The following is a 22,703-nucleotide window of genomic DNA, read 5'->3' on the forward strand; positions in this document are numbered from 1 at the left end:
GGGTTCCGTCTATTGCACCACCACAGTTAGGTAAACCCATTGCAGCAAAGCCATCCACTGTGACCTGCACATTTCCCAGAGTCACTACCCTTGATAGCAGAATGTCAGTGATTGCGTTGGCTACTTGGAGCACAGCAGCCCCCACGGTAGATTTGCCCACTCCAAATTGATTCCCAACTGACCGGCAGCAGTCAGGCATTGCAAGCTTCCACAGGGCTATCGCCACTCGCTTCTCAACTGTCAGGGAAGCTCTCATCTTGGTATTCCTGCACTTCAGGGTGGGGGAAAGCAACTCACAAAGTTCCAGGAAGTGGCCTTATGCATGCGAAAGTTTCGCAGCCACTGGGGATCATCCCATACCTGCAACACTATGTGGTGACACCAGTCTGTGCTTGTTTGCTGGTCCCAGAATCAGCACTCCACTGTATCAACCAGCCCCACTGCTACCATGATATCCCAACTGCCACAGCCCATGCTTTCAGGAACGTCTGTGTCCATGTCCTCATCACAATCGTCCTTGTGCTGCCGTCTCTTAGCCAGGTTCTGCACATACTGCAGTATAATGTGCAAGGTGTTTACAATGCTCGCAACAGCAGCAGTGAGCTGAGCGGGCTCCATGCTTGCTGTGCTATGGCACCTGCATGGGTAACCCAAGAAAAAAAGGCACGAAATTATTGTCTACAGTTGCTTTCAAGGAGGGAGGGAGGGGAGACTGACGACATGTACCCAAAACCACCCACGACAATGTTTTTGCCCCATCAGGCATTGGGAGCTTAACCCAGAATTCCAATGGGCAGCAGAGACTGCGGGAACTGTGGGATAGCTTCCCACAGCACTGCTCTGAGAGTCGATGCTAGCCACGGTAGTGAGGACGCACTCCGCCAACTTAATGCGCTTAGTGGGGGCATACACAATCGTCTGTATAAAATCAATTTCTAAAACTCGACTTCTATAAAATCGACCTAATTCCGTAGTGTAGACATACCCTTCGGCTTTTATGGAACCCTCAACAGGGCACAGAGACATCTAGTGGCCAAACATTAGAACTTCAGATAAATATGACAGCAGGAAGATCAGATCCATGAACAGCATGGATTGAGTGGTAAAAGACTGCAACCATTTCTTCGACATACATATTCAGTCTGACATTCAATTTGGGCTCTCCAGAGAATTTTTTTCTCAGGTGTCTGGCTGTTGAGTCTTGCTGAAATGCTCAGGGTCCAACTGACTGTGATATTTGAGGTCAGGAAAGAATTTTCCCTTGGGTCAGAGGGGCAGGGAGGGCAATCACCTTCCTCTGCAGCATGGGGCATGGCATGGGTCACTTTCAGGTTTAAACTCATGTAAAAGGTGAATTCTCTTTAACTTGAAGTCTTTAAATCGTGATTTGAGGACTTCAGTAACTTAGCCAGAAGTTAGGGGGTCTATTACAGGAGCGGGTGGGTGAAGTTCTATGGCCTGCAATGTGCAGAAGGTCAGACTAGATCAGTGGTTCTCAACCAGGGGTACACATATCCTGGGGGGTATGCAGAGGTCTTCCAGGGGGTACTCAACTCATCTAGATATCTGCCTAGTTGTACAACAGGCTACGTAAAAAGCACTAGCAAAGTAAGTACAAACTAAAATTTCATACAATTACTTGTGTATACTGCTCTATATACTATACACTGAAATATAAGTACAATATTTATATTCCAATTGATTTATTTTATAATTATATGGTAAAAATGAGAAAGCAAGTAGTTTTTGAGTAATAGTGTGCTGTGACTCTTTTGTATTTTTATGTCTGATTTTGTAAGCAAGTAGTTTTTATGTGAAGTGAAACTTGGGGGTGCACAAGACAAATCAGACTTCTGAAAGGGGTCCAGTAGTCTGGAAAGGTTGAGAGCCACTGGACTAGATGATCATGATGGTCCTTACTGGCCTTAACGTTTATGAGTGTTTCCTCCTTGAGTTCAGAGTAACAGCCGTGTTAGTCTGTCTTTGCAAAAAGAAAAGGAGTACTTGTGGCACCTTAGAGACTAACCAATTTATTTGAGCATGAGCTTTCGTGAGCTACAGCTAGTGCCACAAGTACTCCTTTCCTCCTTGAGTGTCATCAGCAGTCACACAGGTTCTCTGTAGGCCCATTTCTGCCCTCAGTAACTTCCTTGTAGCCAAATTGCTTCCAATGGGGTTGCACAGACGTAACAGAGTAGGATTTAGTAAACAATTCTGTTGATGTTGCACAGGTAGAAAGGAATCCAGCTAACTCTGTCTTTGCTGTGCTGTCAGGACACAGGAATAAAATACTATAAAAATTAGACATCCTTTATGGGTGGACCATTTTATCACTATACTAATAATGCTGCTCTTTGCTGTGATTTGACTCCTCAGAGTTGGTGTCAGATCCCCCATTTTGTACTATTGTATTATTTTGTATTATTGGAGGGGTGGTATTTCCAAAAAGATGTATTTTTAATACTCAACACATCATTTAAGCAAGTCACAAATCCCTTGGTTATGTGATGGAGGGTGACTGGATTTTAGAGACGGTATATTGTATTGCCAGGATCTTTCATAAACCAGAGCACAGGTCCAGTATTCTGAATCAGTGAAAGACATGATGGCACCTAGCCATTCGAAAAAGGAGTGGAAAGGAGAAAGAAGAACAGTTAAAAATAAAATCATTTCCTTTTATCTACATTTTTGGTCAAAAAACAAAGTTTCAGCGAAGCACGGATGCACACAGCACAAAGCAGCTAAGCAAAGTGCAGGGGTCTCTGTGGAATGCTCACAAGACAAAGTATCAGTTACAGAGCCTCAGACAAATGCCTAGTAAAACCCATCCCAAATATCTTAACTTGACCTACAACTACCTTCTGTTTACATCACAAGACACAGCACCACACATACTGCAGTATTTCAACTGTTCAACAAAATATTAACCCTTAATGACCACAAAGCACATTCTAGGCTAGAGTTTCAAAGACACAATATTGCATAGCTTGCAGTGAGCAGAGCTGGTCAAAATTTTCAGAACAAAAAAATTAAATGTTAATAAAAATGGGCAGGTCTTGTTTCAAATGCTTGGGGGTTTTCCCCTCCAAATTTCTCATTTTTCTGATATTTATTATGGAAACTTTTGATAAAAATGGTTCCTTTGCCTTTTCTTTTTGTTAGTTTTCATTACATCTTGCTGGTTGTTGAGGAGAGTTGTTTGCTTCCTTGCTTGGTTTTTTTTTTTTTTTTTTTTTTTTTTGCATTGACAATTTTTCGAAATTAGTTTAGTCCCATGGTAGGATTTTTTTCAAAATTAAAAAAAAATCACGTTCAAGTGTTTTTGATTTCAAGTCTGAAAGAAATTTTGTTTTCAGAAGTGAAAGATATTTCCACAAAAAAATTCCACGGCATATTTTGAGAAAAGCAAAAATCAGTCTGTTAAAAAAAATTAAAATGCTTAAAAACTATTTGCAAACTTTTGTTTTAAGTTTTTGAGAAGCTCCAGTAAAAAGTTACAATTTTCAGCAGCAAATTCTGGGAATCTAGAGTATTCTACAGCAGTGATCTAACACACTTGGGACAAATTCATCCCCATGTTAACTCTGTTGAAGTTAATGGCATTATACTAGACTAGAATTTGGCTCCACAGCACAATATTGCAGTAAATACTACTTTGCCTTTCTATATTACCTTTCAGCCAAGGATTTCTAAGTATTTTATAATCATTATGGGCCTGAATCCAAAGCCCTTTGACATCAATGGAAGTCTTCACAATGACTTCAGTAAGTATTGGATCAGATTCTAGCCAATAATGCTGCACGACAAGCTATAAGGTAGGTATGGGTGATATAGTCCACTTGTCGTGGCTATGTCTACATCACAAGCTGCAGTTATGCTGCTGTATCATAGAAGCTTCCTACATCAACAAAAGGGAGGTTTTCCATCGATGTAGTTAATCTGCCTCTCCAAGATGCGGTAGTTAGGTTGATGGAAGAATTCTTCAAGTGACCTAGATGCATCTACACTGGCGGTTAGATTGACCTAACTGAGCGTACACTGGAAATTAAGTCGACCTAAACACAGCTCAAAATTTTTCACACTCCTGAGCAATGCAGCTAGGTCGATCTAATTTTTAAGAGTAGACCGGGCCTTGTACAACTACCAAATTTCAGATGTTGGGCTAAATCTTAAAAATAAAGAAACTGGAAATGACAGGGACTTTCAACTGGTCATGTCAGCCTTAATTCTGCAATACTTACAGTTAAGCAGAGGTTTAAGTGTATGTACTTAAATCCCATTGAAACTCATTTTTCAAATACGTAATAAGACCCCATCACTGTCCCTAAAAATGTCCTAAATAGGAAACGTCAAACAAAGGTCCTGAAGGGAAACAAACAAACACTGAAGTCACTTGCCCAAGGTAACAGTGGAAGAGCTGAGACTAGAATGCAAGTCTCCTGGCTCATAGTTCAGTGCCCTGCCCCCTAGGTCATGTTGCCTCTGCAACTCAGATCACGTGATTATTCAATCTGAAGAGGCTAAGTTTTTAAAATTATGACTAGACTCATTTCTTGCAGACATCACTGAGGAAGCAAGTCTTGTTTTATCTGTTCTTCTGTAGTCTGAGTTTGGGACTATGTTCGTACAGCATCTTGCACAACGGTCCAGGACTAGGGCTTCTAGGTGCTATTGTAATACCAACAAATAGTAATCATAAATGTGAGAACAGTTACTATGCTATGTTATATTGCTAATAGACATTTGTTGAAATATTACTGCCCTCTTGGGGTTATTTAGCTAGCCATATCTACCACACACACTAATAATAATGTTATCATCTACATCCGGGGCGGGCAAACCTTATGGTCTGAGGGCCACATCGGGTTTCTGAAATTGTATGGAGGGCCGGTTAGGGGAGGCTGTGCCTCCCCAAACAGCCAGGCATGGCCCAACCCCCGACCCCTATCCGACCCCCCCCCCGTTTCTCGCCCCCTGACAGCCCCCCCGGGACTCCTGCCCCATCCAACCCCCCCATTCCCTGTCCCCTGATGGCCCCCCCCGGGACTCCTGCCCCATCCAACCCCTCCATTCCCTGTCCTCTGATGGCCCCCCCAGGACTCCTGCCCCATCTACACCACCCTGTCCCCTGACCACCCCCGGACCCTCCCGCCCCTAACTGCCCCCTACCTCCCCATCCAACCCCTTCTCTCATTCCTGACTGCCCCCCTGGGACCCCTGCCCCATCCAACCACCCCTTCTCCCTGACCACCCCCCAGAACCCCTGCCCCTGACTGCCCCCCACTGCCCAATCCAACCCCCCCTCCTTCCTGACTGCAGCCCCAGGACCCCTGCCCCATCCAAAACCCCCTTCTCCCTGGCAGCCCCCGGAACCCCTGCCCACCCATCTAACCCCCCCTCTCCTTCCTGACTGCCCCCCCCGGTACCGCAGCCCCCATTCAACACCCCTGTTCCCCACCCTCTAACCGCCCCGACCCCTATCCACACCCCCGCCCCCTGACCACCACCCTGAACTCCCCTGCCCTCTATCCAACCCACCCTGCTCCCTGCCCCCTTACTGCACCGCCCAGAGCACCAGGTCAGGCAGCCACACACCTCGCAGCACAGAGCACCGGGTCAGGCCACCCAGAGCATGGTGCCAGCGGCCCAGTGAGCTGAAGCTGTGGGGGTGGGGGGACAGCGGAGGAAGGGCTGGGGGCAAGCCTCCTGGGCCAGGAGCTCAGGGGCCAGGCAGGAGGGTCCCGCGGGCCGGATGTAGCCCTTGGGACACCGTAGTTTGCCCGCCTCTGAGCTACATGGTATCAGAACTTCTAGCAAAGTGCTCAGGGCATTGTATAACAATAAAAATAGAGAATCCAACCCTTTAAAATACAAACACATGAAGATCAAGGTGGAGGTCCACTTTTTAAAAAGAAGAGAAAGGGATTGGAAGGAGAGAGTGAGAGACTAAATACAGAGGCATCCAATCTTTAAATCTCTCTTTTGAGAGTGCTTCTTGCGGAGGGAAATAGGGGTCAGAGGGCATAAGGGGAAGAAGCTATAAGGAGGAAGAGATTGGAAAGAGAATTTAAAGCTCCTCCAATGCCCATGTGATTATTCTTGTAACATAGAACAAAAGTGCGTAACAGCATCAAAAGCCCATTGTGGAGAAAGAGGTGGGCCATGGTAAGTCTGTTGCTGTTAACTGTGAGCGCCCCCTGGCGGATCATTCCTCTGTCATAGCTGTCTGAAATATATGTTGCAACAAGAGGGGTTGAAAAGAATTAAACCTAGATGGAACTGGTGTGGGTGGGAGCCTTTGTGTAAGGATTTTGAGCAAAGCATGGAGTTCAGTCTAAAATGGTTTATTTCAGATGATGGATAACAGCAAGGAAGGACAAAAGGACAGTCTCCGCAAGAGAACACAGGGTGTGTCCCCTCTCTCTCTGATAGTCTGCAAAGAACTGAACACAAGCAGGCCATATCTCTCTAGACAGCAGAGATCTTTCAGATTTAAATGTGCATCACCAAATGCATTGCAAATGATAAAAAGACCACTTCAGATTCCCGCAAAACCAGTGCATGTGGTTCCTAATAGTATTTAAAACTCATAGGAGTCACATGCATATCTCAATTTAAAGGCAATGTACAGCAAAGGAATTGGTTATGTAGTCCAAGTGTGTTGTGGTATGAAATAGAGCAAAGGCAAATGAGATCGGTAGAATATTCTTCTTAAGGAAAGTCGTGGCAGTTCTCTTCCTGAGTCATTTAAAACAGGACAGATCACTGGATGTTGGGAACAATTCTGTGTTAGAATGACTGTGTTAGAACAATGACTGGGTTTGATGATTTAAAGAACTCTTTTCCATCTCAAACTGCTATGATTCATCAGAGTCACAGACAAACTCAGATACCAAGCTGATGTGCATAGTGGTGTTCAAATCTGAACAGAATGTAATAATGTGGGATTATTACCAGAAAAGTGATCAAAAATTGCCCCTCCATACTTGGTACTGCAAACATCTGATCCCTAGCCAGGTTTGTTTCAAATCACATTTTTTTTTTCTTTTTCACAATTGACCCCCACCACTAACGGGGGTCAGGGGCTTTATCTGAAAGTAATGTTGGGTGAATTACAAGGGTGAGAGGTCACTGCTGGGTCCCTTTGTGCAGAGGAAACCACTGTGGGGCGACTTGGGAGGGAGGGGTTTGCACAAGCTGCCTGGGCCCCTCCCCAGAAAGGTGAGGAGGGATCTCTGCAGCTGCTGTGCCGGGGGGCACTGGGATCAGGAGGGCAAAGGCAGTGTCCCACTGGATCCTTGGATGCTGGGCTCAGCATGGGTAGAGGCCCCCGCTCCCAAGGGCTGCTGGTTCACAAGGCGCCGTGGGGTGGAGCACCTGTGGGTGAAGTGGACCCAGCTGACTGCTTCCCTGATAACAAAACAGAGCCATGAAGGCTCTGGAAGAGTGGACTGTAAGATATTATTCCTCCTCCATCATCAGCAACAGGGCCACTGCTATGCTCATTCAAAATTCTCTAGCACTGGTTCAGCAATTTATAGATTTTAAGACCAGAAGGGACCACTCTATCTTGTATAACACAGGCCAAAGAATTTCACCCACTGAGTCCTGTCTCAAGCCCAATAACTTGTGGATAAACTAGACCATCTCTTTCAGAAAGCTGTGATCATGTACCAAGTGGACAAAACACAGGGTTATTTCCCACCTGGCTTTTCAGACAATAGGTAGGATCTGTAGGGCTGGTAGTTGGAGTAAGTAAATTTAAAAGCCAAAGACACTGATAAGAAACACAGACCAGCACAATGTCATTGCTAAGGCATCCTTCTAAACCAGAGACCCCTTTCAGCAGATCTGTGACACTGAGCAGAATCCAACCCATGGAGACATAGTCCATATTCTCCTAGGCTCTACAGTGTCTCATGCTCCCACAGCACTGATCACTGATTTCAGTCTGGGGAGGCAGCCTGTGAAGGAGAAAGATTGAAATAATGAAAAACAGCTACATATTTTTAAAATGCATTCTGAAAAGCAACAGCTAGCTGCAAGGGGAAATAAGGGTCTTTGATGCAGCTACACTCCTTCACCTTCTGCCATACAATGAATCATACCAGAGTTCCTTATCTGCTCACTCCTGCTCACTCCTCCCTGCCTCTGCTCCCTGGGCAAAGTGAGTCCTACAAAGAGATTATCTCAAATGCTGCTTCAGGCCACAAAACTGTTCCTGAAAGCCTTGAGAACAGCAATATCAGACAGACAGATGGTTCGGGGTTAAGAGAGGGACCTCCGGGATCATTGGATCTGAGTCTCTATTATTTATTATTACAGGAGTGTCTAGGGACCCCAACCGAGATGGGAGCTCATTGTCCTAGGTGCTGTACACACTCAGAGTAAATCCACTTTCACTAACCCCACTCTCACTCTCGCTTTCTGAGTGTTTCCAGTCACGGGGACCTGATTCCTGCGCACGATGATTTATTTCCTTGTCAGATCCTCATGACCCCTATTGTTAAGAAACATTTCTAATATGGGATATAAAGTGTCCCGTTTTTGTCTTTTTAGGCGACTAATTTCCTTAGATCTCCACTCTGAAAAATAGCTAATGAAATATTCCCCCAATCTAAGCATCTTTGTTCCAGCTTACAGCCCTCCCAATAATACTTATGCCTGTGTTGTGTTCTCCAGTTCTCACTCCATCTGTCTTTGTGTTCTCTATAAACTTTTCCACGGCCCTTCTGTGGTCTTTAAAATATCAGCTTCCCCAGCCCTCTTCACCTGTCTCCTCCCATTCTGTCCCACTTCTCCTTCCCCTGTATATCTTCAGTGTGCAGGCTCAGCAGCACACATGCCCTGCCTGGCTCCGATCCTAAGTGCCTCCTTTCAGCACATCCTGCCTCATGGTACCATAGCTCTAGAAAGTTCTGATGAGCAGTGCCAGGTTTACAATGGTGCCAGTGGCTCCATGGAGCCAGGCCCATGCTCAGAAGGGGCCCCGGCCTACACCATTTGCACTGCGCCCCGAGACCCTGCTCCTCCTCCCGCCCACCACTTGCTCCTCTTGGCCTGCCTGCCGGCTGGCCGCAACCTCCTCTATGCCCCCGGTCCCACCCCCCTGCTCCTTTCTGCCCCCTGACAGGACTGCAGTGCACCTCTGACTCCAGGCCTGTGGGGCCCCACCTGTCTCCCCAGAGCTGAGCTACCTGGGACTGGTACAGAAGCCTGGCCAGTCTCAGCTGGGGGAGGGGGACCGGGGAACAGCCCCCTTCAAGCCACAGGAGCCAGAGTGTCACTTGTTGACCCACTTTGTCAGACTCTTATAACTTCCCCATGGGTCGATGGGTTTGGAGCACTTAGGACCTTTGTCGCTTTGGCTCACCCATGTATAATAAAGGTTACAAATGGAGATGCTGTTCAGCAGGGATTTCTTGGCCCCTCCCTCGGGGGGAAAATGATCAGATGTTGAGCTCCCTTTATGTTTTCCACATGACTGACCACAAAAGTATTTTTAACCAAACCCATTGCCAGCTCTGCTGAACTCACTCATTCCCTCCGGGGAGAGGGAAACCACTGAGGGTTCCACTCCTCAGCCAAACAGCCTGGGGCTGCGCGTCTGACCCCTCGGCTTCGGCGTGAACAATGCTGGTTTGCTGATCCAAAATCTGTCCGGAGTGAGGTGCACCAGCGACCATGAAAGGGTTTGGGTTATTTCTTGCGTGTCTACTTTGCATCTTCAAGAAGGGTGAGTTCTGAATGCTATCCCTGCCTCTATTATCACTGTCGGCCTTCTTGCTCAGCCGAGATGCCGATGGAACTGCACAATGCAATTCATTCGATAGGAACCAGAATGCTGCTTTACAGTGCCCGGAAATTCCAGCTGGCTTTGGCAAGAATTACTAAATATGGCTAATAACTTATGGAAAAGACCAGCGTTCTGACTCTTTGCGGCCATGAGAGAGCCCAGGACCATCTAGGGGGGTTAATCCCAGTATCACAGCCAAATTCCAACTCAGGAGTTTATATTTACCTAAATTCCCCCTGCATTGTCAATCGGTTACAGCATTTTTCTCTGCCTGCCCTGAATTGTTGTGTAGTGTCCCTGGGAGCTATTTTACAATGAACATAGTTTGCTTTAGAGTTTACTGCCCTTCAGTGGTAGACAAAATTAATGTGTGTGCACACATACCCACCACCCACATACAAGCAGAGCTGCAATGCAGTGCTTACACTTGTGATTCATAAATCAGCTCATAAAATTTAGGATTCCTACGGAGGGATGACATAATGGCCCAGATTTAGCAAAGCTTTAAAGCACATGCTTAAGCATATTATTTTAATGGGACTTACGCACATGCTTAAAGTTAAGCCTCTCTTTAAGTGTCTTCTTTTCTGAATCCAGGCCCATCTGAGAATAAGATCGTTATCAGTGTGCAAGAAGATCTCTTTTGCCTGATCTTTTCAGAGTCCAAGATGAATGCTAACCAAGCCCATCATCATAGGTTTTGATCTGTGACCTCAAAATTAAGACATTTTCCACTGACAATACAGCCGCCACTAAAATATAAAACACTGAGGGCCAGAGAGGGGCAATATATAGGAAACCTAATGAAATAAATAATAATTTGCACATATATTTGCCCTTACATTGGCTTTTCCCCCTCAGAAAACATGCAGTTGACTGATGCCAGTTGTACAGGCCCAGAGATACCTGCCAGGTACCATGGAAGAACATCACATGTATAAATAAAACAACCTGTAGTCTCTACCTAACCTCTCTAGGCAGTTACCCAGTGTTCACTAATTCATAAATCCCAGGGAAGTCAAGCGGAGCTGAGAGTGCTCTGCCCTTTTGGACACCAGCTATTCAGTTTTTCCATCTACTCCGGTCTCTGATACTCAGGAAAAAGTTACGTCTGCAGTGAGCTGTCAGGGAAGATCTATTACAGAGGTGGGCAAACTACAGCTCGGAGGCCGCATCCGGCTCTTCAGACATATTAACCTGGCCCTTGAGCTCCAGCCAGGGAGCGGGGTCCAGGGCTTGCCCCACTCCAGCCGGGGAGCAGGGTCAGGGATTTGCCCCACTCCACGCATGCCAGGGCTCCGCGCCTCTCCCGGAAGCAGTGGCATGTCCCCCCACCACCTCCTACACGTAGGAGCAGCCAGGGGACTCCACACGCTTCCCCCACAGCTCCCATTGGCCAGCAACAATAGCCAATGGGAGCTGCAGGGCAGCAGCTGTGGACGGGGCAGCGCGCAGAGCCGCCTGGCCACACTGCTGCATAGGAGCCAGAGGGAGCTTCTGCTTCCGGGAGTTGATTGAGGTAAGCGCTGCCTGGATCCTGCACCCCTGACCCCCTCCCATGCCCCAACCCCAGGCCTGATCCCCCTCCCGCCCTCCAAACCCCTCGGTCCCAGTCCAGAGCACTCTCCTACACCCCCAACCCCTCATCCCCAGCCCCACCCCAGAACCCGCACCAGCAGCCAAAGTCCTTACCCCCTCCTGCACCCCAACCCCTAATTTCATAAACATTCATGGCCCGCCATACAATTTCCATAGCTAGATGTAGCCCTCGGGCCAAAATGTTTGCCCACCCCGATCTATATGTAACCCTTCTGCCCGTCAGAGTTGGCAGCAACAAGGGCCGGGTTCAGTATCTAGGGGTTCCATTCCAATAACACAATGCAAAGCCGTCTCGAGCCCCCACCCAGTGACCTGGGACAAATATATACCACCCCGCTGTGCGCCTCTAAGAGGCAATACTTCCCCTCTCGCAAGTGTTAGGGGGCTTATTCCTTCACCCACTTTCTTCCCTGGTCCTTCTCACATGAACAGAGAGCAACAATACCCGAAGTCCAAAGGTACAAACAATTCGATGTTTATTGGGGTGAACTTCCAGCAAGCATGATTCCAGTTTCCTTCCTTAGTGTCCCCTTTCCCAACTCTGACACCACAGAGCCTTATCTGTGTCCCTGTTCCCATTCCTGCCCTTAGCCAAACATGATTCCAATTTCCTTACCCACATTCCCTGTTCCCATTTCCCACACACACACTTCCTGATTGACTGCAGACTATATAGTAAAACTTCAGTTCTGCTTAGCTATACCTTAACCAATCATTTTCCTGAAATTTAACTAACCAATCCTAACATATTGTAAACATGATTATTTAACCAATTATATCCCACCACCTTAATTAGTTTACACCCAGCAAAATTAATTATACAGCAGACAGAAACAATCACAGAACCAGACATTGATTATACAGACAGACAATAGGAAAATGGGGACTACAGTGATAGAACAACAAAGAAATGACGATTTCACATCCCAGCTATTGATAAGTGAGTTCTTGCCAGACAGGATGCTATCAAACTAAGTTTCCTTTTACATCTTCTAGGCACTTCCCTTTCTCTGGAGGCGATAGGCTTTATCAGGACAGGATTGTATTCCTAACAGCCCAATAGCACCTTATTTCAACGTGACTAGTTTGGAATGTGAGGATGTGACTGATCGCTTCCCAGATTATGGCTGCCTCTGTTGCTCAGCCAAAGATCTCAGCCTAAGCACAGGGTCTCAGACTGTCACAGTAAGAGAAGGACCTTACACCAGCAGACAGTGATTTTGATTCTCTTCCTTTCTTTTATACCTCTATAACTAGCTAAGTGATAAGAATACACCTAAATTCTTAGAGTATAAGCCTTTACAGACAGGCCTGACAGGATATCTATATCCTAACAGCAAGCACAGAGTCTGAGTGTAGCAAAAGCCTTTTAATAACGGAGAGAAACAATGTGGCATTATGTTGGGGAAACAGCATCTACAGGATTCATAAGCAATGAGCAAAAAAATTCACCCCAAGCAAATTGGTTTCCCTTTCCCTTTGGTTCTTGAGTCCAGCAACCCAAAAGTCACCCAAAATCCCAAAAGTCCAACAACCCAAAAGTCTCTGTCCCTGGTCAGTGCAGCGCCAGAGTTCGAAAGTTTATCTGCAGAGTTTTACCTCCCAACCTGGGTTGAGATGGGGGGGAGTTAAGGGGCACCTTACATAATCCAAAGCCAATTGCCCCACCGCTCCGCTCCACCAGCTGTCCCACAAATCAGTCTGCTCTGCCAGCCACCCCATGAGCCACTCCAGCCATCCCACAAACTGCTCTGCAATATATTTTCAGGCCCCCCACTATTTAACACAACAATCAGTGATTTCAGCTCTTAGTAATTTTAGCTCTTTTGTGATTTTAACTTGTAGTAGGGGAGCCTCAGTGCTGGTGCACCATTGGCCCAAAGTGAATTCAGCTCAGCAGCCTGTAATTAGACTCCTAATGGAATCAAAATTAGCTCTGATATTCCACAGCGGAGAGAGGAGGTGCAATTAGCATGCAAGGCCCTCACCAGGGGCCCATCCTACCAGATATTAATACCTGTCCCCAGCCTCTCTCAATTCACTCAGTTTTGGAACCCATGTCCCTTGCCTAGCGAGTACTACTTAGTTGATGGTGAGTCCCTCCATCATAACAAAAGGCCAAGTACAGTTCCACTGTCCTTGATTCACATAATCAGGATAATAACAATTTATTCTTCCTGCCTCAATAACAGAGACACTGGGGATCCCACAGCAGCCAAAGTGACCATTTGGGCAGCTATGGGCTCATGCTAGGCAGGGTGGGTGTGCCTATGCAAATGAGATCAGCCCCTGAAGTTCTTTTCCACAACTTGCCACAACTCACCACCAGATGTCAGGGTGGAGCTCATCCTGACTCTGCTTACATCTAAGATACTGAGCCACACCACGTTCCTGGAAGCATTACCTGGTGCTGCAGCTGTTATTGCTTCCGCCAACGGGTAGAAATGAGAGCAGCCTTCCCAGAGGTTCTGTTTGTGGCAGCTTGGTTATTAGCTACCTGTCAAGGTAACGACATCAGATTCTGACACTTCTATGTGTATTCCACTCCGGTGAAAGCTGGTTTTGTGAAGAGGTTTCGAGAGAAGGATTAACAAACAGCAAAGATTAAATCTGGCCCAGGCATGAAGGAAATGCAGTTCCCACTAACTGCAACTAGATTTTTATCAGGGCTGGATTTGTCAAGAGAGAGATTTTTTGTTTTGTTTCCTGCAACACTTTTGGGTGGGGTTCTCACGGTGTAGTTCCAGGGAAAGAGATGGTTTACGGAAGTTACTGGCAGCTGTAGGGTACTATAGGGCCGTGGTTCCACTGCTCTGCCTCGAACACTGACTGCTTTCCTCTAACAGTCAAAGACGCTCTCTCTCCTCCAAGACAGCTGGGGGGAAGGTGCTGGGAACTGGCATGCACACTCCAGCCTTGCCATGTTCGTTAGATCAGTATTGCCAGCAGCTCTTAAGTCTGCCTTTAGAGCCCATCACTCACAAATGACATGTCCCCGGGTTGATAAGAAGGTGGACTTCTGGAAATGTCAGAAACCACAACGTCCCTACGGAGAATGCTGCCATTCTAACTGAGCGTGCAGTGAAGAAGGTGGCACATTAATGTGTGCGCTCCTATTGGAGCTGCTGAACCCACTGGGTTAAATGGCTTGATCATGCCCAAAGGACAAAGGCATAACATAACCTACAGATCTGTGAGATGGCTCCTCGCACAAAAAAGAGAGGATATAAAATGCCTGGAGCCAATGAAGTATCTATAAGCTCACTAAGGATGGATCAGGTAGGACTCAGGGTAAGGTGGGGCTCTCCTGATTTATGGGAGAAAAAGCCATTCTTCAGGTTTGGTACATCAGCCTTTATGGTTTATTCAGGTTCCTGAAGCCAGTTCCTTTGGTTCCAGGTTTGCAGTCCAATGGGTGGTCCATTCAGGTTCCATCAGATGCTACTGGTGAGATTGGAAAGGCAGTTGTTCTGCCCTGTACTTTCACACACCCCCACAAAACATATGACCGGACCCTCACAACCATTTGGAGGATCAAGGAACCTTACGATGGGATGGTAGTGTTCAAATGCGTTACTCACAGCTCGAGCGACCTCTGTAAAACTGCAGTTAGCTACAAGAACAAGTACAAACTGATTGGAAACCCCAGGCACAATAACCTCTCCATCAAGATCGACAACCTGACCTGGAGCGACAGCAACAGATACTTCTGCCGGGTGGAGTTTTCTGGGGATCTTCATGACAAGTACGAAAGCAGGACTGGGATAAGGCTCCATTTGATAGGTAAGAGAACATCAGCTCTAAAGGTGCTACCGACAGAGGCTAGAGCTGGAAGGATGTGGAAGCTGGAGGGACCACTTCATGCTAGTTGCCACTGAACTCCACACTGAGACTTCGTCTACACTATGGGGGTAAGTCGACCAAAGTTACGCAACTCCAGCTACATGAATAACGTAGCTGGAGTCGACATAGCTTAGGTCAATTTACTGCGGGGTCTACACCGTGCTGGGTCTACGGGAGTCTCCCGTCAATATACCTTACACTTCTCCTTCTGTGGGGAGTACTGGGGTCGACCAGAAAGCGATCTGCCGTCGATTTAGTGAGTCTTCACTAGACCCATTAAATCGACCCCCAGCGCATCAATTGCCAGAGCATCAATCCCGCGGTAGTGTAGACATAGCCACAGCATTGAACCAATACTAGTCATTCCTGAGGAGCTCTACAACATCAGATTAGGGCATTTTTCTGAGCATCTAAGATGCTCAGATACTATGCTGATGTGTACAATATAAGAACCAGAATAAATAGAATAGAATAGAAGCTAGGGGGAACTGTGGCAGGGAAAAGGGCTGGCTTCTGGCCACCAGGAGTAAGAAACAAATTGAGATTGGGGTGCAGGAAGGGGCGAGGGCTCTGGTTGGCGATGCAGGCTCTGGGCTGGGGCTGGGGATGAGAGGTTTGGGGTGCAGGAGGGTGCTCTGGGCGGGGCTCGAGGGGTTTGGAGGGCAGGAAGGGGATCAGGGCTAGGGCAGGGGATTGGGGTGTGGGGAGAGGCTCAGGGGTGCAGGTTCTGGGTGGCACTTATCTCAAGTGGCTCCTGAAATCAGCGGCATGTCCTTTCTCCATCTCCTACGTGGAGACGCAGCCAGGCAACTTTGCATGCTGCCCTGTTCACAGGCACTGCTCCTGCAGCTCCCTTTGGCTGCGGTTCCCCACCAATGGGAGCTGCAGGGGTGGTGGCTGGGTCGGGGGCAGCATGCAGAGCGGAGGTCCCTCACTACCCCTACATGTAGGAGCCGGAGAGGGAGCCATGCCACTGCTTCCGGGAGCCACATGGAGGGGCCCCCAACCCTGCTCCCCAGCTGGAGCGCCGGAGCAGAGCAAGCCTTAAACCCCACTTCCCAGCAGGAGTTCGAGGGACAGATTAAAACAGCTGGCAGGCCAGATCCAGCCCGTGGGGAGTAGTTTGCCCACGCCTGATCTAGAGCCCCAACTGAGCTTGGGGACTCATCATACCAGGCACTGAGCAGACAGATAGTATGAGAGAGACCCCACCTGACAGGTCTGCAATCGAATCAGACAACGGGAAAGAGGGGAAGTGGAGGCCCAGACAGGTGAAGCGATTTGCCCAAGGTCACATGGCAGCTCAGCGTCAGCAGCAGAACCCAGGTCTCTGAGTCCAGTTGCCATGCCCTATCCACTAAACCATGCTGCAGCCATTGAAATCAATAGGGCTTTCATGGATGCAGGGTCCAACTGTGCAGAACTCACAGCAGCATCAGGGCCACGGTTCTGTTAGCTCAGTGGTTTTCAAGCTTTTTAGGCTGTGTACTCCTTTCCAAAGTCTACCGTGTACCACATCTGAGATAGGGTCACAATATACCTAGGATTAGCTTGCCAAGCCTGACTAAACAAAGTGTGTTGTCCGCCATTACAGGATTTTTCTCGAGTACCCTTTGACGAGATCTTGCATGTCCCTAGAGGTACGCGTAACCCTGTTCAGAAACCACCATTAGCTGATAATCCGGCTCTAGTTGCATCTGGGGAAGTTTCTTCACTTCCTTTGCTGGGTGTAGCACTACTGGTAGGCAATGGCAGGAGTACTACACCCCCAAAGACTGTCCAGGGTCCAGCAACGGATGAGTTATCCCTTCCTGTGGGGGTCTGCAAAGTGTCTGAGGTTATTTTTTAAAAAAATAGCAGTAATACCTTTAAAAGAACATATTCGTCTGCACCTGGGTGACATTTTACATCTGAGGAAGGCACTTCACACCCACGAATTCATTCACACAACTCCTCCATGCAAGGGATACACTGTATTTGCAGTCCAATCGTTGCAGGCATTGTGCGATTGCATAAGAAACAGGCCGTGAAACTGACTAGTCTATTTTCATTGCTCAGGCTGCATGAGACACTAACAATAAATAAACCAAACCACACAGAGAGCGAAGGGAAAATTAGATTGATGACATTCTTTCTATTTTTAATCACCCCGATGTCAACAGTAATAATAAAACAGGGAAGGAACTCCGATCCCCTGACTCTGAGGCCTGGGCCCTATTTGCTTGAACCCAGTGATTCTCTCTAAAGCACAGGGGTGATGACGAAATCAAGAGCCAGGAAATGTTGAAGGAAAAGGAGCGATGAGAGACTTGATCTCAACGTTACAAAATCATAGCAGTCTAGGAATCAGCTCAGGCCAACAATGGGGAGAGGCTACACAGTGGATGCAGGGTCCAACTGTGCAGAACTCACAGCAGCATCAGGCCAACATTGGCACTAAATGCTTTGAGCCCCAAACCAGCATGGTATTTGAATCTTCATTTGATTTTAATCACTTCTTGTGACCCGCACAGCTGCTCCCAGGATTGTTAACATCACCATTGGCTCCAACCAGGACCGTACCTTCAGAGCGCAGTGTACAGCCGAAGGGGAGCCGCTGCCTTCTCTGACATGGACCGGCCCTCTCTTCAGCAATGCAACGTCAGTCACAAGCTTGAACCACCAGATAACCAAAGAGTTGCACTACCTGACTCGCGATGGAAAATACACGTGCACAGCCGTTAACAGCCACGGGAGAGCGGAGGGAGCCGTGTATTTCTATAAATTCAAAGCAGCAAGCAGCTCCTTGATTCCGATCCTGATGTTTGTAGCACTAGGAATTAAAGCACTGGTGTTGCTGATGATATTAGGAATTGCTGGGTTTTGGAGGGCAGGTATGTGCCGTTATTTATTTGCTTTCATACCCTTCTCTGCGTTTAATCAGACTGTTAACTAGTGGAGTGACTCAGCGGAAAGAAAAAGACGCAATCCGCCAGGATTTTCCTCCTCTAGGGATGTTTAATAACTGAAAAGCCAAGCAGAGTAACAAGGAAAGAAGGAGAAACGCAAAACTGCCCAGATGCCAGTTACAGGGCTGCTGGATTCAGCCCTTGTATTTTTTTTAAAAGACACAGTAAACAGGAGTTTCCATATGTCTAACACTATGGGTTTAGGAAGCAAGATGTATGGCTGGGAGGTGCCATTTTAAAACAGACTAATTATTAATGCTTTGCGCCTAGACACCGTCACAACTTGCCTTCAGTACACGTCACAGAATAGTTTAATCCTCACAGTATCGTCATCCTCATTTCACAGATGGCAAAACTGAGGAGAGGGGTTAAGGGACTTGCTCAAGGCCACAGAGAGTATGTCTACACAGCCCACAGCACTGAGTTTCAGAGCCCAGGTCGACAGACTTGGGCTCATGCTACAGCACTAAAAATTGGTGCCCAGATGTTGCAGCTCAGGCTCGGGAGCCCAGGGATGGGGGTGGGCTTTGCGGCCCTAACTCCAGCCCAACCTGCAATGTCCACACAGCTGGTTTTAACGCTGTAGGTCGAGCCCGGTTCTGAGACTTGCTGCGTAAATGTAACACAGAGGGAGAATCACTGTCTATCTGCGTACTCCCGTGGCCCATGTCACCGTATTAGCTGGGTGCTTCACAAGCATTCGTGGATTTTCATCCTCACAATGCCCCAGTCAGGCTGGAGTAGGGAAATATTATTCCCCTGTTGCGGCTGCTGCTGTTCCCCCAACCCCTGGCCCTGGGGTTCCCGCTGCTGCCTGGTGGGTCCCCGGCTGCTCTGCTGGGCCAGGGCTGCGTCCTGCTGCTCTCCCCGTGAGCACCCACCGCCCTCCCCGCAGCCAGCCCCTGCCTGCAGCCAGCCCCTGCCTCCGGCCACCCCTGCCGCACTCCCTGCCCTGCCTCCAGCCACCACCACACCCGCTGCCCTGCCTCCAGCCCCCGTCTCCAGCCACCCCCTGCCCTGTCTCCAGCCACCCCCGCACCCCCTGCCTGCAGCCAGCCCCTGTCTCCAGCCACCCCCGCACCCCCTGCCTGCAGCCAGCCCATCTTCAGCCACCCCCGCACCCCCTGCCTGCAGCCAGCCCCTGCCGCACACACCCCCTGCCCTGCCCGCAGCCAGCCCCTGCCGCACACACCCCCTGCCCTGCCCGCAGCCAGCCCCTGCCGCACCCCCTGCCCTGCCCGCAGCCAGCCCCTGCCGCACCCCCTGCCCTGCCCGCAGCCAGCCCCTGCCGCACCCCCTGCCCTGCCCGCAGCCAGCCCCTACCTCCAGCCGGCCCCGCACCCTCTTGCCTCCAGCCAACCCCGCACCCCCTTGCCTCCAGCCAACCCCACACCCCCTTGCCTCCAGCCAACCCCACACCCCCTTGCCTCCAGCTAGCCCTGCCCCACGCCCATGTCTGCAGCTGGCCCCACGTCCACTGGTGCCCTGCAGTTCCCAGGCCAGTAACCCTGCACACCTGCTTCAATGAGGGGGGCAGGGAGCAGCTGGGACCCACACATGTGCACACCCTAGGATGACCAGACAGCAAGTGTGAAAAATCAGGACAGGGGTTGGGGGGTAATAGGAGCCTATATAAGAAAAAGACCCAAAAATCGGGACAGTGCCTATAAAATCGGGACATCTGGTCCCCCTAGCACACCCCCAGGGAGTGGCGGGGACCCACACATGTGAAACGGAGCTCATTTCTAGTTCAGGCCCATCTTTTTAAAAAAGAACTTTTGGCAGGGTTAACACACACCTGTATTTTCGCGGACGGGTCAGGCTTTTTGGTTCTTAAATCGCCATCCGGGAGGAATTTTTAAATTTTAAAAATTCCTCCCGGGAAAATATGGACGTATGGTAACCCTGTTGGTACAAAAAATACATACTGGGGCACATCCCTTAACTCAGAACTTTTTATAGGGAACTGGTTGTTAAGATTTTGGCAGCTCATCACTGCATCTAGGAAGGAGCAGCGAGATGCTTTGTTCCTTGTATTTAGACTTCAGTCCCACTATATTGAAAGACTAACCATAAACAGAACTTAAGAAATTTTTTCCCATTCATTGTGGTTCAGAAACCCACCATCAATGCTGGATTATCAGCTCTTCCAACTGAAATTTGCAGTAAACTAATACGCATCTTTATTCTCACCTAACAGGTCATGGCACAGCCCCATCCAGGCTGTCCAGGTAAGAACATCATGCCTTCTGTCAAGTTAACAAGCTTGGACTTCCTTTTTAAGCAGGAAACTGCAACTTATCCTTGACTTGGTAACCACCTTAGAATCTAAGGGCTGGTCTATACACAGTTCTTGTTCCAATGAAACTATATTGCTTTAGAAATAGACGTGAATCAAAGCAGCTCTCTACTGTGGACTGTTACCCCAGTATAAAGGTGCTTGTATCAATATACCAAAATAAGCTATACTGATATAAGCCCCTTTATATCAGTATCATGGTCTGCACACTAGAGGGGTGAATCATTTTTGTTTTTTGCCTGCGACCTGTCCATGACTTTTACTAAAAATGCCCACGACAAAATCTTAACCTTACTGATTGTCAGTTGGCTCCACGTAGGTAATCCAATTTTTAAGGCTAATCTCCCAAAACATTTGTTCCAGGCTGAACCTCAAAAGTAAACCACAAACATCTGTAGCCTAAAGGAAACTTTTGGGGATTAAACGAGTCTTTAAAAATGTGTTAGCTGACTTCCACTTAACTCAAGGGTAGATCTAGCCTAACAAAATTGTAAATTTAAGTGGAAAACACCTAGCTGTACCAGGAACATGTCTTTCAACACTGCTAGGAGTGACTCATCCCTTGACCTTGTTAAAGTTGATGAACTGGGTCCCATGCATTTGGCTGTGTCTTGTGGGCTTGGTCTACACTGTGAAGTTTTGCTGGCATAGCTATGCCAGCGAGGATCCTGGGGAAAAAAATCACACTCCCCATCCGCCTCCCCAGCCCACATTGTTATGTCAACAAAACCCTGGCACCGGCGTAACTGTGCCAAAAGAAGAGAGCTTTTGTTGACATTGCTAATGTTGTTCGGGAAGGTGGTGTAGGTATGCCCACAGAACAACTTTTGCTGGCATACTCTGCATCTCCACTAGGGGGCTTTGCTGACATAGTTATACTGCCAAAAGCTCTATGGGGTGGAAATGCCCTATGTCACTTTATCAAGAATCAGGGGGTAGCCATGTTAGTCTGTACCCACAAAAACAACGAGGAATCCGGTGGCACCTTAAAGACTAACAGATTTATTTGGGCATATAAATCTGTTAGTCTTTAAGGTGCTACCGGACTCCTCGTTGTTCTTATGTCACTTTAGATAACAGCTTAAAAACCAAGGTCCTGGATGCTCCACATGAATATTCAAGATCCCATGACACCTCTCATGAGTGGAGAGGTTTGTCCCTGTCGTCTAAGGCTCAGAAGCAGCCGCCTGGCAGTAGTGTTGTATGCATATAGTTTGTGAAATGCTTTTGGATCCTTCAGGATGAAAAACACTACATACAAACAAATGAAACTTAAAAAACAAAACAAAAGATGGCAGGATCAACTTCAAATAAAATGGGTTATCATCAGGTTGATTATGACGCCCTGAAACTGTGATCTGAAATCAGCTAAGTTCTAAAGATCGCATCATTTCAAAAGCCCTGCATAGGGAAGCCAGCATTTATATTTACTGCCAACAGACACACTAGCCTTTACCTTTCTCGACTCTTTGGTTGGCAGGCAACAAGCGCAAGACTCTACATATGAAAATCTTGACCGCAGAAACAACTGTGGCAGTCAGAGTTTGCCGACAGAATGACCTGCAGCAACTTGGCCTTTGGAATCTGGACCACATCATTTTCCACATATTTACACATGTTGATCTCCTATTCATTACATGTAAAACAAAACAGGTTATGTTTGTGTGTCTTTTCTCCCACAACGTGCATCTGTGCTACCGGCTCTGATGAATGGACTGTCAGACTGGTCATGCATGAGCAGGTTGGGCCCTACGGGCTGCAACCTGCAGAAAATGTAAGCTCTGAGGAAGGAAAAAGGAACGGTAGGTAAAGAGAGCGAGAAAAGGGAAGGAATATCCAGGGCAAAGAAGAAGACGACTACTTTAGATGTCAGTTCCAACCAACCGGCATATTTTCAGCCTGTACCACTCAGCATTCAGGACACAGTTAAAAGTCAAACGCTGGCTCCTGGCTGCATTTTCCAAACATTATTTCAAAACCATTTGCCCCCCACCACTAGAACTTAACAAAACGCATGCAGCTTATTAAAGACAACAAACGGACTGAGGGTCCTGTTTCAAACTTCAGCCTTTCTTCAGATGTGAAGGAAAAGGTTGTTGGGTTGTTTTTTTTAAGTGGCAGGAAAATATATATTTTGTATATTTTATAAATATTTACTCTTCCTCTTAAAACCTGCTGAAAAAAGTTATTCCATCTTTTTTTTAAAAAGAAACCACCT

At 47.7% G+C, this 22,703-nt stretch overlaps 1 protein-coding gene across 1 annotated transcript; it reads left to right on the forward strand.

Annotated features, from left to right (window-relative positions):
- The first annotated feature begins 9,554 nt into the window (after positions 1 to 9,554).
- Positions 9,555 to 22,137, forward strand: SIGLEC15 (sialic acid binding Ig like lectin 15). The gene is made up of 5 exons (XM_048851264.2): positions 9,555 to 9,736; positions 14,795 to 15,178; positions 17,752 to 18,111; positions 20,387 to 20,417; positions 21,966 to 22,137. The coding sequence occupies exons 1-5, from the start codon at positions 9,685 to 9,687 to the stop codon at positions 22,042 to 22,044; spliced, it is 906 nt and encodes a 301-aa protein (XP_048707221.1). The 5' UTR covers positions 9,555 to 9,684; the 3' UTR covers positions 22,045 to 22,137.
- The last annotated feature ends 566 nt before the right edge of the window (positions 22,138 to 22,703 follow it).

The sequence above is a fragment of the Caretta caretta genome, chromosome 5, assembly GCF_965140235.1.
Source record: "Caretta caretta isolate rCarCar2 chromosome 5, rCarCar1.hap1, whole genome shotgun sequence".
Taxonomy (NCBI): Eukaryota; Metazoa; Chordata; order Testudines; family Cheloniidae; genus Caretta; species Caretta caretta.

Coding starts and splice junctions, on each gene's coding strand:
- SIGLEC15 (XM_048851264.2), top strand. CDS start 9,685: ATGAAAGGGTTTGGGTTATTTCTTGCGTGTCTACTTTGCATCTTCAAG. Junction 9,737..14,794: donor ACTTTGCATCTTCAAGAAGG/GTGAGTTCTGAA, acceptor CTTTGGTTCCAG/GTTTGCAGTCCAATGGGTGG. Junction 20,418..21,965: donor GCCCCATCCAGGCTGTCCAG/GTAAGAACATCA, acceptor TTTGGTTGGCAG/GCAACAAGCGCAAGACTCTA.